Genomic DNA, 19,097 nt, shown 5'->3' with positions numbered 1-19,097 from the left:
TAAAAGTTTTTTTTTATGAAATAAATAGTTAAAAGAATTGTAATTTATCCTTTAGAAATTCTACTACAAATTTTAGAAATAAAAATAACTTTGAACATATAAATGTTTAACTTATTTATTTTTTTATTTAACAGCCTTATATCCTCTTAATCTATTAAAATTAACTTAATACATTATACCAGTACTCCATAATTATTAAACAATGATAAATTATATTTATATGTTAATCACAGTGTTTATATTAGTATTGATAGGATCTTTTATGTATTAAAATATTTTTTCTGTTCCCAAGATTTTATCTAATAAGATGCATGTCTTTTAGTATGGTTGTTTTCTCAATACATGTTACTAAAAATAGTAAATACCATATAAGAATATATTAAATAACTATATATTTCTTAAATAATCAAATTTCCATAGTTCATTTGCTATTTTTTTTTTGGTGTTACTTTTCTACATATTTGTATTTACAAATATTTCTCCATAGACCCTACTCATACAGCCTTCTGGCACAGATAATATGTTCCCATAGTAAAATTAAATACTTATAGGGGCCGTTCAAATATTACGTAAGCAGATTTATTACAATTATTTACCCCCATCCCCCTTGTCAGCAAAAGTAAGCAAAGCTCTTACCCCCTCCCCCTATGCTTACGTAAACATTTTTCAATTATACATGTATCTTTTTTTATTTATAATTATAATGTTATATTTATAATTTTAAAAATAAGAAAATAGATTTAGGATAGTGATTAGATTTTACTGATACAGTAGTCAACATAGAGTAAGAGACAAAAATATTATAATCTTATGAACATAACAAACTTATTTTAAATTTTTGGTACACATATTAAATTCAAATTAACAGTCTTCAGTCCATGAAACCCGATACCATGATTCTAAGTTTTCGATAACATTAGATTGCTGCTCAGTGTTGTGAATCTGCTCATTTTCATCTGATTTTGGAATGTCTACGTCGTTCCCATCGAGCCATTCAACATCATGGTGCTCTAAATTTTATGCACATAAGTTCATTAGCACGACGAGCAACGACTCTTACAGGTCTAATTTTCTTATCAGTGTGCGTGTTTATTTTTTTATGGATCTTCTCGATGTGACGATTTAGTGACTTGACAGAAGCATGATAAAGACCACACTTTTTGCATGTTCGACTTGATAGCCTCAATTTTACCGTCGGATAAAAATAATCGTAAGGCATTTGCAGGAAATCTTTGAGTGAAGCACTTAAGCATAGAGCTAAATTGACTGGAAGATCAAGAAATTGCCCTCCTTCATCCAAAACCAAGTCATCAACTGTTTGTTTTACTTTTACAGGTGGTTGAAGAAACCTGTTGTCTAGTAATCTGAATAGGCCTCTTCTTGGACGACAGCATTCTGTATTTCTACATTTTACTATTTGAAGCAAGTATTGGCTTTCACGCACATGTTCTGAACACCATTTAATGTCTGGATAATCAGGAACATCTTGTTCACCAGCCCCAACATATTTTGCAGTAACATTATAGCCATCAATTTCCATTAAACTCCATACTTCAGCTAATACATTTCCTGCAAATTCTAATTTAGATCTTTCTAAATGTTCATCAATTGTAAAACCACGTTCATCCAAATGAGACTCAAAATGGTCATGAGGCAATATTAAACTGGCCAGTTCCCGACTAAGAGGAGCCATTCTGCGCTCTACTCTGTTATACGCACTTCTTCCAGGAGCATTGGTAGCTAAAAAAAATGCATCGAGATCATGTCGCTTAAAGTGTAGCTAACCCTATGACTTTTTGATAACGCGGATTTTCACCTGGACCTCCATCAACCGTCATGATTACCACCGGTTTTACTAGTCCATGGTCAGTTTTAGCTAATGGTCGAAACTCTTCAAGTTCGAGAAGTACCTAAAATGATTTCGTCACTTACCTTGGAAAAAAAATGTAGTAGATTGGATTTATTCTTAGTCACCGCTTGCAATTCTTCTTCAATTCTCTTAGATACAATAATATCTAGTTCCTTGTCGGCCTTTGCATGTAATTTATAATTTCGCCACACTTCGTTAACTAACTTTTGTACATTTTGTACTTTCGTAATTGTATGAGATTTTTCAAAACTTTCAAACAATTTTTGGTATAACTTGGATTTGTCTATTTGAAATGACATCTTATTTAAACATCAAACTTTGGCTAATGGAATCAACAGTAACACAAATGTTAACTTGCTTTGCTATGCTTACAATACACTGACAGAGGAAATTTAGACAAGTGAATAGCGCGTAATTCCCCTAATCGGTTCTAAAGCGAGTGCCTAAACATATGCATTACTTGCGGGAATCCTCGAAAATGCGTTTAGTTTTCAAGCAAAGATAATGTGAGGGTTGCCATTTGTGTAAAAAAGTAAATAACTACCGATGACGTAATCATCATCTAGATTCCCCTACCCCCCATGTCATCCAAAATAAGCAAAAGGAAGAACCCTCCGCCCCCCAATTGTGCTTACGTAATACTTGAACGGCCCCATATGAACAAGTTGCACATTCCTATAAAATTTGACTTTGAGCCCAAATATTTTACTAACATAACCTTTACATAGTACCTGGACGATAGTTCATCAATGGCACAACTGTGTTCTTTGCAAAGGGAGTTCGACATAAAGGACAGCTTTCCAGAGCTCCATAACAACAATTCATACAAAATATATGTCCACATATTAATGCACATGGTTGAATTATCTCTTCTAAACATGCTATACATGATTTATTGCTATCTACTTCATTTGGGAATTCTCTCATATCATCCATATGTTTCTTAGCTTGATAAAAACTTTGTCCACAAGAAATGAATGCATGTAACAAAGTCACAACACCTAACAACCTTAAGTGAGCGTAATATGCAGCTGCCGCTGGCCTCACATGGACATAATTAATTCCAGTTACAGTTTTACCTATTTGCAATGGTCCCCCAGTTATGTAAGATAATGCTCTATGTATACTTTCAACTTGAGGTACTATGTTATTCAAAGCTTTTAAAACAACTAATATTATATTCTGTGCTTCGGGTCTTAATGTCGCATTATGTTCAATTTGCTTTTCCATGTTACTTAGCAATCTCCTTGTTAAATTTTCACCAAATGCTGAAAGCAAAATGCTTAGAAGTCGGCTGCTGAACGATGGCAGTTTATGGTACGTTTCGTCCACCTGAACTATTCCAGAATATTCTTCTCCGAGTGTTTGCAAGTCTTTGAGAGTTGTAAATGACTTGTACAGTAGTGAAGATATAGGAACAGCTTTAGATGCATGTTGTGGTGGAACAAGTCTTGCTAAAGAGCCAGCAAGTTGTTTTTCATACAGATCATCCTTTTGCCATGCACGAAGAACTTCAGCAGGTTGTGCTTCCGGTAAAGCCATTATTCAATGACAATTTCAATATTCAGTTTACAGTTTATTTTTTATCAAAGTCAGAAGGCAGAACAGACATGTGACAAGTGACAACAAGAACACTCAAGATTATGTAACCATCAAAGACACACAGTAATGAGTATAAAGTCTGCAATAACTTATAACAATCATTAAAATATTAAATGCAGTTTATTGTGTCTTAGAACAACGTAAAATTCTCAACATTTATAAAATTATAGTTTAATATAGTGCGCAAATTAACTTTATTACTTCAATTTAAAATAAATAAATAACACTATTCGTGCATGTATCACATTTGTTATCTGTCAAATTCACTTGAATAATATCTATTAATCTGTTTTTATTAACCAATTACATCCTAGCATTTTGTAAATAAAGCTTTTCATCCAATTAAAACTACTTTGAAATGATCGTGTTCCGATGTGTTTTTGGTAGACCAATAGTAAAAATTGTCTAACATAAAAACAGTTGAAGTTAAAACTTTCAACTTGCTATTGCCGTAGTTTTCAGCATTTTAATTATTTTATATATGTTTTACTTACTGATTTATAAACTTTAGTCCTTATTTAGTTCACGAAAACAACGTATTTTAGTTTTTTAGTAATCAGTGTTTAAATTCATCCATTATGATGGAAGTCGACGGTGTTGAAGGTTGGAACAACAATCCTCCCGATGGACTTAAATTTGCTAATTTAAAAGCTTTTGTAAATGCAGCTCGTGAGTTTGAAGCTACACACAGTGAATCTGCAGTTAATATGATGACTCGATACTTAGGGGTAAGTACTTCAATTTAAATATAACACCACACCGAAACAATGAGTGGTTGGAAATAAATAATTTAATTTAAATGATAGCTTTCGGTCTATTTTTTAAATGTATGTTAAAATAATATATATATATTTTTAGCTCATCGCTTCGTCCTGTGACCTATCGATATTTTCTCCGGGACGTAGTGAAGTATGTGCTTTCTTCAGCTCGTTGTGGCGAGTGATGTGCGATGGTCGAGGGCCGCACTGGGCAGGTGTCGCGGTTCTTGCCAGAGCGTCCGTCGAACCCAGTGCCAGACATGCACTCACCCATACTTACAAGTAAATTTGGTGTTTTTAAATAAAAAAAAAAAATCAGATATTAAGACACCTTTAATATTTTTAAAAGTTAAATGTTAATTTAATTTTTCAGATTTATGCCAATCCTGTCCCGGTTGTTATTAGATACAATATCAAATGAAAAAAAAATTAAACTACTGTCTGTGATGCAGGTAAAATTAAAAACAATCTATACTAATATTATAAATGCGAAGGTAACTCTATCCATCCATCTGTTACTCTTTCACAGCCAAAGCACTGAACCAAAATTTATGAATTTTTGTATGGAGCAAACTTGAAGTTCAAGGAAGTACATAGGATATGTTTTTATCTTTATATCTAAAACCTGATCACCAACTCTTAAAACCCGAGCAAGCTTCAACTATTAATATGTTATTTGCATACAAAATGTTTATGTGTATGGCATTACCTCTTTTACCTATAGTAGAGGGTGATTAATCTATGACATTATAAACTCATTTTCTTGTGTATTCATTTATAGGACATCTCATATGGTATCAAAATTAGTTGGCAAGAATCATACCTAACCAGTCTCATGAAGCAGCTTACTGATTGGATTTTACAGCCAATGTCTGAACCTCAGCATCGGACGATTGGTCACAAATCTCTGACAGTATTAGTAAATGTTTGTTATGGAAATTTACCTGCGATTTATGCACTTATGAGAACCGTTGATACAAAGGATTTTGTTGTACATTTGATAAGCTTGAAGGTGAGTATTTGTTTATATCTATCGAGAAAACACAATTTTATGAATAAAATACCATACAAAATTATCTCAAAGAGTATTTCGAAACTACAAACTACAGAAGACACTCAGCATCTCAGTTTCAGCTCTTTAATTCTGTTTTTCTGTGATCAGACATAAGCAAAGCACAGATCAATGAATGGTTATTAATATGTTGTAATTGCAGCTTGTTATATGCTGTGACTCATACTCACATTATTTCTCATAATATTCATTATCTTATTATATATTCATTTCTATTATGAGGTAATTATTTTTCAAAAACCTCCGAACTATAATTTTATTTGGCAACAGTATGCAGTGATATTTTGACTACCATCTGTTGGTTACTGTCCTATTCTCATTTCAGGATGGTGGATATGGTGGTGTCGAAGTGTGTCGACTACTGTTATGCTTATCCAGTGGTACACGTGGCTCATCTGCAATTAGACAGTCGGACATACATAGCTATCTTTGCTGCACTATGCGAACATTCAATAAGGCAATTGTGTAAGTATTCAAAATTAATCACTAACCAATATCAGTCTAATTAATTAATAAAAATTAAATTGTTAATAAATAAACATTGTGCTACATTTTTAAGTTTTTTGTATTGTTTTATTATTGCCCTTACAATATAATTATCAAATTTATTATTATATGAAGTAATGCCTATAAAAATATCAATTAAATAATAATTATGTATTCCATTTCCAGTGATAGAGATGCAACTCAACTTCTACATGCGTACACATTTATAAATGATCTGTGCACAGATAATAATCTACGAAGCTATGTTCTTTCATATAGTCATTTTAATAATTCTCTTCAGGAATCATTAGTGGTATGTGAGTCTTTTTAGTCTTAATTTACCTCAAATATTAAAACATTTATTGGTATCCAATTTTATTCACATTAATAATCAAAGAATGCCCAACTAATGATGAGTATTTGTAAACCAACCAAGTAAAAATCATGCAGCTTTGTGTGAAACGATAAATTCCTATCCGGCATTCATGTATACAAACTATTAAATATTTATTATCTATTAAGAATATTAGTGATGTTCAAAGGATTATATAATACATTGTATACTAAAAAATAATGTAGTAAACTCATTAATAATTGGTTTATTTAATTTACTTTTAGAAAATAGACGAGTTGTGTAAGACAGCCCCTGATGACATGGGTGAACCAGAAAATGCTATGAACTGCTTACAAAATGTGTTGAAATTTCTAGCAGTTTTGGTAAATTTGGGTAAGTCTAAACAACGAAAGAATATATTATTTTTAAGAAAAATTATTATATGAGTTTATTATTATATACTTTACATTATTCATTTGTTTTACAAATATCTTTTAATCTAAATGAAAAAATAGTAATTAATATATTATTATCATAAGACTAACTGTGTCACTGTCGACAGCATCTTCCACCTAGAGAATTACAATAATATTTAAATTTCTTGTGACTTAGTAAATATGAGTGTCATAGTACTGCACTAACCATTATTATGAAATGACAGTTCAATTTTCTGCATTGTATGACCAAATGTTTGCTTTGTTTACAAACACATTGTAAACAAAGATATGAAAAGTATAGCTTTAATCAACTTGTAAAAAGAAGTGCTTTATTCATTAGTGAGGGTACACTTACCATTTAATTTTTTTTTGTTAATATTTTATATTAATTGAAAGCCCATTGTATGGTCCTCTTCGTTTGCTTAATGTTTGATTATCTAATATACTTTTTTTTAATTTTTAGATCTATATTCCCTGAGATGTCATCACTGTCAACTTGTATGCCTATGTATGAAATCAAGTCGAATTTGTCTCCCAGAGTCATTGGAATTGTTTGCAACCATCATTGCTCAATACAAGGGTAATATTTCGTAATATAAAAAAAGGCAAATTAAAATTTTAAATTTCGAATCCGATTTGAATGATTCCATTTTTATTTAGATTATTGATGTAAACTTTTCATCTATTACAGATGAAGGTGCTTTACCACAAGAGCTAATGGGAGTTATTTGTGATGGTTTGCCAGCTCTTCTGGTGCCACCGTCTCTAGAGCCAGGGAAAGTTGGATTGCAATGGGTAAATTATTACAAATAATGAGAACATATAATTTAAATCTGTAGAGCAATTTATGACAATTTAATTTTTTTACTAATTATTGGTAAGTAAATGTGCCATTGGTGTGCTAAGGAAGGATAGATTTTAATTTAAAGGGGGAAATGGGCCCTCCCTTAACTTTGTATTAATTTTACATATACGCAGTCGCGATAGAAGCTGGTTTTGTAAACAATTGTTACTCAAGCTTTGATTAATTTATGATACTATTCAATATTTTATAGAAGCTTTCTAAATAAAGTTGAGTATTACTTATTGAACCTGATTATAAATAATGTTCATCATTCTTTTTATTTCCAGTTGCAAGTAGTTGGAGCTTTATGCGAGTCGAGTGAAACTCAAGAACGCGTTTTACAAGAGGTTACCCCGGATTCTTTCGAAGACACATTATACAGCGTGTTACAGTATACTTCGCAGGTAAATAAAAACAAGAAAACGTAAATAAAAAGTTTCCTATACTAATTTATGAGTGCTAATTATAACATTCGTTACGAAATTTGCATTATGATAGAAGTTATTCGGTTTGTTAATATTTTTGGGACGTAATATTTTTTTTTTTTTACTTTAAACAAACAAAATAAAATGAAATAAGTTTTGTTAATTATTTAGAACATTTATTTGTCTTTTATTAGAATGGTCCTGTGGGTATGGAAACGGCTCAAAAAAGTGTGGTGTTGGCATGTCGGAGCGGACTATCATTAGCTCCACTCTCGAAGCATTGGGAAGCCGCTTTCAATAGGATGTTAGCGCATCATCAAGTAAGTTTAATGTCTTAACTGCTTATGGTTTCCTGGTACCTATTTGTTAAATATCCTCATACATATTAGTAAATCTTAGATCATTTGACTTGGTAGTAAGGCTTTGTGCCAGTCCGCCTGGGTTGCTACCACCCACTCATGTTCTATCGCTAAATATATCGTGTCCCGCTTTGAAGGGTGAGCCAGTATAAATACAGGCACAAATAACATAAGACCTTATTAAGAGATAAGTGGCCCATTGGCGATGTTAGTGATGTTTTATATTCCTTACAATGCCAATGTGTTCACCTTATTAAATATCTAAAAAATAATCTTTTAATTTATTAAAAATACTGACTGCCGTTTTGGTCGCATAAAACTTATAAAACTACCACACAAAAAACCGTCACCATCAATTATACCCCTTTGAGGGGTGAATTAATAAAAGTAGCCATGTCCTTCTCCGGGACTCAAAATATCTCCACACCAAATTTCATCTAAATCGGTTCAGCGGTTTATGCGTGAAGAGATAACATTATATATTACATCGAATTTTAATATTGAAGCGAGTAGCAAAGTTCCAACTGTTTATGGTTTCCTAGTAGGTATTTATTATAATATCTTTATTTACCTTGTTTATAATTTAATTGCAAGCAGTCCTTGTAAGGAGGAAAAGCACCTATTATAAAGTAAGTATATCCTAGTTACTTATGATCTCCTGTTACTATTTTTTTGTAATTACACTCGCTCATGCGTGTTTAACATTCGAAAAGCCAATAAAGCGTTGCGGAATAATAGAGGGGGGGCTGATGTTGTTGAGTACATATGGAATGTTTGTACTTTTAAATGATATTAATTTTCCTTGGTCATTTTGTTTTTAAAGTTTTTTACAACATAATTGCTTACTTTGAGGGCAGTATGCAAATAAAAATTAAAATTGAGAATGTAATATAATAAAAATATTAATTAGTAATTTAATAAAGAAACTAAACAGGCTCTAGCTTATCTATAGCCTTTTTCAATAGCAGGAAGAGTAACGATAAATAAAAAACTATGACCTTGAATTGACGAGACGTTATTAAAATAATCTATGGTATCCATTATGAATTTCTGAAACAATGGCGTTTTACTTGTTTTCGGAATAAAAAGTTAAGTGAAATAAAATGTGTCGTAAGACTTTAAATTAACATGGCTATTTTTATTACTAACAGTCTTTAAAACGGGATATTTACCATGTTTTTTATTTTTATTTGGTGGAGCTCGACATTTCGACTTTATCTACGAATGTCTTGTTCAAGAGACTTAAATACCACCAAATAAAAATAAAAAACATGGTAAATATCCCGTTTTAAATACTGTTAGTAATAAAAATGTGTCGTGTATTATAAGTGTAGATATTAAATCAAGAAATGTTTGTAGTGCATAATACAGCTATAGTCAAATAACATGTAATATATAAATCGTTTTTTCTTACGTAATAAAGTTTTGTTCCAGGTTCGCAAGCTCCTATGTATGGCGCTCACGGGTAACAACGGATCACGTCGAAGACAGATCATGCAACTGGTGAAACATCATTATTTTCCATCGGATCAAATGAATCAGGTTAGTATATATTTTTGTAATGGTTCATTTCAAATACATTTACAGTATAAAAATTGATACAGGATTTATAAATTCGGACATGTCGTTAGTGTTAAGACGTGTTAAGACTTCAGATAGCATTATTGTCGTTGGTAGTAGGATTTATTTGTGAGAACGTCGTATGCTGTTGCAACGGGTTATAAGATGAGGGAATAGAGAGTGCGTCTATCCTTCTTAGTCGGCTAGTCATCGTTAAATATCGGTGGCTGACATCAGTTGGGACATTTTGTATGTAATAACATTTGATTTTCATGTCGTCAGATATTCGGCGAAAGTCTCCAGAGCGTGGCGGAGGCGGAGGCGGAGGCGGAGCCCTGGGCGCAGGTGGCGGGCGGCGGCGCGGGCCCCGAGCGCGTGTCGGCGGCGCAGGAGCTGGCGCTCGACCAGCTCGTGGCGCGGCTGGGCGAGGCGCTGCAGGCCGGGAAGGCGAGTGTCTGATTGGGACCTAATATTTATTTGCTTTTGAGCAACTTGAAAAAATTGAGCTTTCATTTCTTCAACTGGCAGTTCTAAATTTAGAATAATGATCCTCCCCGAAGCCGGTTCAAATCCTGAGCAAATTTTAATGTGCTTAAAATTCAGCTCTCGCTTGGTCGCGAGGAAAACTGTATGTATTGGATAAAATGTAGCCCTCTATATTCCACATTTACTATTGTTATAGTTAACATAATTGAATTAAGAAAGAAATTAGTATCATATATACTTACATCAAAATCTTAAGTCAGTTAAATGTATATCTACATAAAAAACATATATTCCATTAATTAAAAATCATATATAAACTGTTTTAATATTAAAATGGTTAATGGATTAGAGTATTTGTTTACAGATATCAGACATAGCGACGTCGAGTGTGATGGAACTGTACGGCTACAAGATGACGTGTCTGGAACAGCGGCTACATTCGCATTCAGTAGCGTTACAGGTGAGGACCAATATATGTTGTTATGTTGTGATTTCATATTAATCAGTAGTTTCCGTCTGCGGTCTCGACTGCCTGGTACTGGTTTCGACTGGGGACGGAGGAGAGGATGCTTCTCGGCATTAACAGGTGTTAGGTAAACAAAATAGAACGCGTAAAGTGAAAACAAAGTGTTAGAGCAAAGTAGCAAATATGAAAATATATTTTTTATAAATATAAGTACTTTGTAGAAATAAAATGATGAGATTCATGTAAGTTAGACTACAAGCGACACCTATTTACTTCTAGAATTTTACAATCACAATCTGTCATATTGCTTTTAAATAATTTCTCCAATTTCACCAAGAATTTAATTATATATATAATTGTATAAAATTTAATATATTATTAAAGAAGTATTAATGTAAGGAGAAATGTACATAATTATTTTGTTTCGTACAGGGAGCAACAGAACACATGGCGTCCTTACAACATGCACTCGCGTTGTTGCAAGCCACTAACTCCGCTCAGCAAGATGTATTATACACGACACAGATGCAAAATGAAAAGTAAGTTTCTGGTCTAAATATAAAAAACAAATTAATTAGAGGTCCAAACAGCAAAATTAGCATTTGAAATAAGAGGCATGAGGCAGGGATAATTTAGAAATAGTTAATATGGAATCAGGAATTTCCTGTAGCGTTAATGTCTGCTTATGGAATTTCCCTATTAGATAAAAAAAACACTGGTCGAAATCCAAAAATTTTTTTATGGACGTAATTTTATAATTATTTTTATGTATGGAAAGTTTTGATATCAATGAAAAGTTTCTTCATTTTTGTATTAAAATCTAAACATAATGTACGAACAATTTCGATGTTCATGTTTTAGTATATTGATGTTATGAGTCGGCAATAAAATATTTCTAGCTTTTGAGAAATTATTAATAAGAATACAATTTACGAGTTAGCACGAATAATAATAAAAAATAGAACTATGAGGATACCTAACGTGCATTTTCGATGTCTTAATGTAAGCATCGGTGGTTCAGTGGTAGAATGCTCGCCTGCCACGCGGGCGGCCCGGGTTCGATTCCCGGCCGATGCAAGACTTTTATTTTTTTAACTTTGGTTTTATTGCTGACATACATGATACTTACTTTATATTTAGGTATATTTTACTTTGATTAATAAGAAAAACTGTAATATTAAAAAAAATATAACATTTTAAAATGTTTATTTTGTGAAAAATACATATGATTTAGAATATGAAATTTAAGGTATTTATGTATATTTATTTAATAGGGTTGTCCGCGTGGTACACACATGAGACTATTTTACAATTAAACAATTATCCTTTTCCCTCTGATGATAAATAATATTACTCATAATAATTACACTAATGTTGTTGATAATAATGTTAAAAACGATTAGTGATACGAATAAAGTTATTTAAATATAATAATTTTATATAAATATAGATGTATATTTTTAAGAGCCCCTGAGCTCAGTGGATAGAATTTATGGATCTTAATCGAGTATCGCTGGTTCAAATCCAGGCAAACACCACTGAGTTTTCATGTACAATTAATTTCTTTATAATTTATCTGTGCTCTGATGTCAAGAGAAACGGTATGAGGGAGTAAAGTTTAAAACGTGAGTCAGATTCAGCAGCGGATACATCTTCCATGCACCCGTGAGTTACAGCGTAAATTACATTTAAAAATAACATTATTTTTTCCAGACACAAAAAGTCAATAGAAGATCTTCACAAACAACTAGAGGACGCCGAAACGACGCTACGAGGTTTCAGAGCGAAGTTGGCTGCGGAGAGATTGGATAAAGAGAATCAAAAGGAAATTTTACAAAAGGAATTCAGATCACAGATAGCTGTATGTATCATTATTTTTATTCAATGTAATTTTACCTAGTTTCCACTTGTGGTTTCGCCTAGGGAGGGAGACAGGTGCTAGGTACCCTATGCCCTTTTCTGTGGAGGATAAACTTTTGTAAAATTTCATGAACGGTTGAGTAATTAAAGCGGAAAACAAAAAAAAAATACATTTATAAATGTTACAGCTAAAAACGTCATCTATCCTTAATGAAATATTTTCGGGATAACTTTGATGTTCATTTTTTGTTCAGAATATTGAAAACGAAATGAAAATACGAGAAAGAGAAGCGGAAGAACGACTTAAACAACTTGAATCGGATAACAGAACGTTGCAGAAGAAGTTGGAACAGCAGGTAATTATCAGATTTATGATTTTTTTTTATCTGTTTGAGATATATAGACTTCGACATCGTATGACCGGTTACCATGAAAACATATATATATATATATAACTCTATTCCAATGGGAATAGGAGAAAAGATAAATAAACAACTCTGACCTTGAATTGACATGACATTTTAGTTACTCTAGTGAGGAGAAAATTATTGAGTGAATGGGTAAAGAATGTTAAGGAACTATATTTTATTGGTTTTACGTAATTTTTTAAATAAATTTTGTATAAATTGCAAGAAAGGTACATATTAAAATTTTTAGAGAGCAGCATTTTTAGGCTTAAATAAAATTTAGGTCGTTAGTTTTGATTTGGATCGTGGTATTTCGCAAATAGCCTTATTAACTTATAAAGAGGTAGTTATTTTCAGTGATAAGTCATAGAAAGACGACACTCACAATTTCATTTATATGAATAGATTTTTATTCCATCATTAATAAAAAGAAACATTGTATGTTTCAATAATGAAGCGGCATTTTCAAGACATATGACGTATTGTATAATACTAAGCTTTTAAGCTAACTTTTGAATAAATAAAAGTTTATATATCTTTCAAAGAAACACTTAGATTATCTTATATCTAAAATGACTTTGACCTTGAAATACATTTCTTAGCATTAAATTTTTTGAAAAAAAAAACAAAATGTACTTAAAAATAATAATAATAAAATCTTAATCTTCAAACCGAAAAGGTAATGTTCAATTAGCGTAGGCCGTGTTGATGGCAAATCAAAAGTCAGTAGGCAAAAGCAAAAGGTCGTAAATACTAAATCGTTTACAATTATTACAGTTCGCTTAAACTAAGCCAGGTCATAAGAAAAAACTTTTGACAATTCCGAATAATATCTTACTTTTCTATTATTTTCAAAATTATAAATTAAGTGTTGCTTTGCATAAAACTGATCTATATTTTAAGATTTTTTATTTCTGTAAAATGAATTATTTCTTTTAATTTTTTTGTCTATACCTTACTATATAAAATAATAAAATTTTTATCGAGCAATATGTAACTTTCTATATTATATATTATATTATAATCTATATTATAACCAATTAAATAAATATATATTTAAAAAAAAAATCTAAACTGTATGTTAAAACTAAAATAATACATTTTTTATCTGTATAAATTTATTCATTCTCCATTCGTTTAGCGAACATCCTTAGTGTGGCTTCCATTTTAATTGTTCGTTCATCGAAAAATGGCGTTTTGAATGTCGGCAAAACTGTCAAATTTAAGTGGATTTACGTAGTTAAGTGAAATATTGTTATATTAAAAGTGAAGATATATTAATCAAGAACTGTTTGTAGTAAATCATAAAGCGGACTTATCAACAAACTCGTGATATTGAAAAGTACGGTTTGTTTTGGTTCTTTCCTATTCCCATTGGAATAGAGTATATATATATATATATATATATATATATATATATATATATATATATATAATCCAAACACAGGAGAAAAGACAATTAAACAAATATGACCTTGAGTAGACATGTGTTGAGATATAATAATATATATGTTATTAATTATGGATTGGTTCAAAAATTGCGTTTTATTCGTCGACTTTGCGATTAGATAAGTAATTTTTTGCCGTAGAATTTAGGTGTGGAGTCATATTATAAATAAAAATATATTAATCAAGAAATTTTTCTAGTGCATAATATAGCAGGCTATTATCGAATCGTATGGAATATGTAAATCAATTATTAGAAGGTATAAAGATAGATAAACTTTATACTCTTGATATATATATGTATATCTTTATTTATAATACAATACTATTCCACTAAACTGTTATGTTAACAAATATAATGTGAACGAATTGTTTTCAGACGAATAAAAACAGCGAACTAGCAGGTGTATTGATTAAGTTCGAGGAGCGCGTCAAGCAACGTGACAAGAAGCTGGAGGAGGCGGCCGCAGCTGACAGCGGCTTGAGGAGGGAGCTGGAACAACGGGACAATGTGAGTACATGATTGCTTTGTTGGCCTATTTGGTCTTGATTGGCAGATATAGACCAACAATTTTTTTTTGTCTGCCTTTATCTATATATTTTCTTCTACTGACGATTAATATGTGAAGTAAATAATAAAGTTTTTGAAGCTATTGATCTTATTATTATAGTGACCGCATACAGCGTTAATTTTAAATCCACAGATGATAAAACAATTAGAAAAAACCGTGGTCGAGCGTGAGAACCGACTGTATCAAGTGACGACACAGCTGGAAGAAATGAAGAGGGTGCAAGAGATGGTAGCTAAGCTTATGAGCAAAAGTTCTTCCACAGCGGCCAGCTAGCGTTACTACAGGTAATAAATGTTATGTGAAAACACTTTGAGGTATCTCGTTGGCTTATCGGCGTGCATTAAGAAATATAATCTAATTTGTATTTTTTTTGCTGTCTCTACTCTTACATTAGTCATCTCACGCACACTAAGACATCATGTAAGTACGAGCGTCTCTCATACTAATGCACAATTCTCACTCATGGTAGATGGAGGGGCGCGTCGTCGTGAGTGAACAGAGCTATATACATTGTCTTGTGTAAGATTATTGAAAACAGAATTCTATGTTTTGGTTTCCTATTGTATCGTGAATCGTGTCGTTAAAATCGTGTAGTTCCGTGTCTTTTAAAGCGTCAATAGCGTAATGTAATTTACGGGCTGCCTAGCGATGTCAAAAGGCACTGGATCGATTTTGCTTCCTTGGGCTATAGTAGTACTCTTAGTCCAAACTTTAAGCTTAAATGGAAGGGGGTAAATAGGAATATTAGTCATTTCTTAAAATGACCATTTCTTAGAATGGCATAACTACTTTAAATGAAAATTAAATAAATATAAAAATGCCTCTTCGCTTTAATATTTTGAATAATTTGAATAAAGCCTAATTAAAATATAATTATATTATATTATAGTGATTTAAATAGATAAATTTAATATTAATTTTATTTTGAACTAGCTTCAAGAAAAGTTGGTTTTATAGTTTTCTCTTACCTTTGAGTGTGTCAGCTATGAAATTCCCATAAGTAGCTCGCATTTTCGGAAACGACAGTTTTTATATTTCCGAACCCCGAAAAACATTAGCCATTGAACATGTGCCTAAATTCTTTCCCGTCGTGTTGGATTTTGAGTGAGGGTGTGAATAGAGTGCACGTCCACTAAAAAGTCTTCCTTGTGCCATACAAGACGATTTTAACGTTAAAATTAGGTGGTTTATATTGACGAGTAAAGTGTCAATAAAAAAAATTATTTAAATTGATGCAAAAAAAATAAAAAAATTGGTAGAGTTGGAAAAGTTTTTAAACTAAACAAATCCTCAAAAGAAAGTGCTCCGGAAGTCAGATAAATTATTTTAACATTACAAATAGATTTACAAAAACAGCAAATCTATGTTCAAAAATATTTTATTCAAAAAATGAAAACGTAATTTTCTTATAATATTCTAAATTTAATTGTTAACATAATCGGGCGCCAGGATGTTAACATCCGTTTAAATTAAGCTTAAACAAATATTTACGAAAAATAAAAAAAAAAAATTTCAACAACAATATTTAAATGTATGTCAAATTTCAACTTTAGGTAAAATTATTCAAAATTGACAACTAAGTTACTTAAAGTTACAAACAAGTCAAGTTTATCAACTTGATTAAACCAAATGTCTAAATAATTATAAATTAATTTAAACAGTAAATTCAAATAGTGAACAATTATGTTCGAATAAAATTTCAATAATGTTTCGATAAGGTTTGAATAAAGTTTGAATGCCAAATTTTTTATAAATGTTAATAAATTTCTAATTAAATCTCGCGCGCTTAAATTTCGGCGAAAATAAATATGTAAAAATTACATACCAAGATCGAGTAATATAAATTAGTGTGATAAAGTTTTACTTCCTTAAAAGTTTCCAAAAATTCATCTTCACCAAGTAAACTTCAAATTATAAGTTTCCCAGAAGTAAACTTCTATTTAAATTTTCAAATTATCGAATCTTAAATAACGAAATGAAGTTGAAATGTTCCTCGAAAAGCGTTGAAAATATCCAATCGAATATAATGCCAAAAAAAATTATTCAAGATAATCATCCCAGAAAATGACTGAATGATTAATCCATGAAATAAATGACGATGAATGAAGCGACGAAAAACAACGTTGAAAAATAACGTTAAAAAATAACTTCGAAAAATAATGTTGAAAAATAACTGTAAAAGGAGAAATAATTCTGATTAGAATCTATTACAAATTTGAAAATCCAAATGTCAATTCCGGTTATTTTTCACAAATAACAAAATGCATCGCGGGAAATATTCTAAAAATTCGCTGTAAAGAACCACAATCGTTGTTACGACACAGTACAATTCGAATAAATTCAAATTTCGAAGAAAGATTCAAAACTTACCACGAGGCGACAAATATCGGAATTAATTATATATATAATAATATATATAATAATAATCCGACATGGATTTATTTCCTTTTCTTCATAATAGAACTCACTGTTCATTCAAACAATTATTTTCAACAATATTCAAAGTTTAAAACAAAATAAAAGTTATAAAAACTTCGAAAATAAATTAGCGTCACATTTCGACTCAAAAAGCGGAAGGAAAGTGAAGTTTTACATAAATGTCAAAGATCATCTCAAAGATAATAAATTACAATTAGTTCGAAAATGCATGATAATGCATAAAAAGTGCATTTAATTTCAAATGTCAAAATTAGCGGTAATTTTAAATTATGCGTAAACATAACCTTAGAAATAATTGTCAAAGTCAATTGACAGATGACATCCAATATTTTATGTTAGAAACTGAATAATTTTGTTGAATTTATTTTAAAAGAATGTAAACATGTAACTTGCGCCAAAATTACGTTACAGGATTCAAACTTTGTAAAATAGTAACTAATTTAAGTTTATATCTTTGTTTCAGTTCATAGAGAAGTATATGAAATCTAAACGAAGTTTTTTTTTCTCTAATTATGTCAACGTTGAAACGCAACAGAAAATTATAGATTATATCATGTTCAAACCTAGGATAGAAATATTCAGAAAGTAATCATAACATATTTCAATTTGATTGGTTGAGATTAATTATGTATTAAAACAAAAGTTGAAGTGACAAGAAAAATATTTAATAAATATAACGAGAAAGTAATCAAACCTCCTTTAACAATTTATAAAAAAAAATGACATTACCTTATTAATCTTAACTAAACATGCCCCATGAATAGCTATGATTTTTTGACAATACTCAAATATAATGTTGCTTTTTATTATAATTAAAATTAAAAATATATTCATAGAACATAAACAGATTATCCATATACAATATATTTGTAGTAAGTATTTAGTTCAAAAATTGTACAAGAAATGAATCATTCAATATTGTAATAGTTGGTGCTCTGTGAGTATCAATGTATCATCAAATTATATAAATTTAATATTGTAAAAGTTATTTACTTTACACAAGGGATTTAAAACTGTTAAAACCTTGTACTATTTCCAAGACAAACAATTTATAGTGTTACTCTATTAGCATTGTGTGTGTAAATAAAAAAAGGAACTTATTTTTCATTTTTCATATAAGGCTGTTTGCATTTACAATATACAATGTGAATTCAAAGAATATATTATGAAATAATTCACTCAAACAGAAAAAATTAGTTAAATCGATTAAATTCAAACTTGTGCTTTGGAATGCATTAAACATGGGTTTTACTTTTATTATTTCAAATATATTTTTTACTTTATTTTGTTCAATGGATTTCAAAAGTAAGTTATGTAATGAAAAATATTGATATCAATAGAATGTTTTAACGTCGTCAATAAAGATTTAAAAGGATTAGAAAAGGTTAAGTCATTTTTCAACAAAGAATATTATATTTTTACAATGCTAAATATTATTTTTTGACACTTAACTTTTGAGTATATTTTTCTTTCATATTGTGTATATGAAAATAATAAAATTGTGGATGTAATGATTTAGTTTAATTTGTAATATAAATTTGATATTAGTGACGAATAAATGTGCTGAATTGAATTTTGTTATTATTTACCTAATATTATATAAGTACAATTGCAAGCACCACTAGATTTTCATGTGCTTAATTTGTGTTTATAATTCATCTCGTGCTTGGCGGT

General features: G+C 30.5%; 2 protein-coding genes and 1 non-coding gene across 3 annotated transcripts; 2 read left to right on the top strand and 1 right to left on the bottom strand.

The window, feature by feature from the left end:
- Positions 1 to 2,381: 2,381 nt before the first annotated feature.
- LOC113403503 (peroxisome biogenesis factor 10) lies at positions 2,382 to 3,426 on the bottom strand. The gene has a single exon (XM_026644080.2). It carries the CDS (start codon positions 3,410 to 3,412, stop codon positions 2,591 to 2,593), a length of 822 nt encoding a protein of 273 aa, XP_026499865.1. The 5' UTR covers positions 3,413 to 3,426; the 3' UTR covers positions 2,382 to 2,590.
- Positions 3,427 to 3,811: 385 nt separating this feature from the next.
- LOC113403501 (uncharacterized) lies at positions 3,812 to 18,274 on the top strand. The gene is made up of 20 exons (XM_026644077.2): positions 3,812 to 4,200; positions 4,331 to 4,512; positions 4,604 to 4,682; positions 5,012 to 5,242; positions 5,628 to 5,767; positions 5,975 to 6,101; positions 6,407 to 6,515; positions 7,023 to 7,139; positions 7,251 to 7,354; positions 7,691 to 7,807; positions 8,023 to 8,148; positions 9,622 to 9,729; positions 10,030 to 10,194; positions 10,598 to 10,693; positions 11,132 to 11,238; positions 12,413 to 12,560; positions 12,814 to 12,915; positions 14,792 to 14,923; positions 15,117 to 15,268; positions 17,887 to 18,274. The coding sequence occupies exons 1-19, from the start codon at positions 4,051 to 4,053 to the stop codon at positions 15,255 to 15,257; spliced, it is 2,481 nt and encodes an 826-aa protein (XP_026499862.2). The 5' UTR covers positions 3,812 to 4,050; the 3' UTR covers positions 15,258 to 15,268; positions 17,887 to 18,274.
- On the top strand, positions 11,706 to 11,776 carry Trnag-gcc (transfer RNA glycine (anticodon GCC)). Its single transcript has one exon. It is a non-coding gene; the product is annotated as a tRNA-Gly (tRNA).
- Positions 18,275 to 19,097: the final 823 nt, after the last annotated feature.

This window comes from Vanessa tameamea, chromosome 25 (assembly GCF_037043105.1).
Source record: "Vanessa tameamea isolate UH-Manoa-2023 chromosome 25, ilVanTame1 primary haplotype, whole genome shotgun sequence".
In the NCBI taxonomy this organism is placed as follows: Eukaryota; Metazoa; Arthropoda; class Insecta; order Lepidoptera; family Nymphalidae; genus Vanessa; species Vanessa tameamea.
Note: the sequence above shows the minus strand (reverse complement) of the source record. Positions and strands in the feature narration are given on the sequence as shown.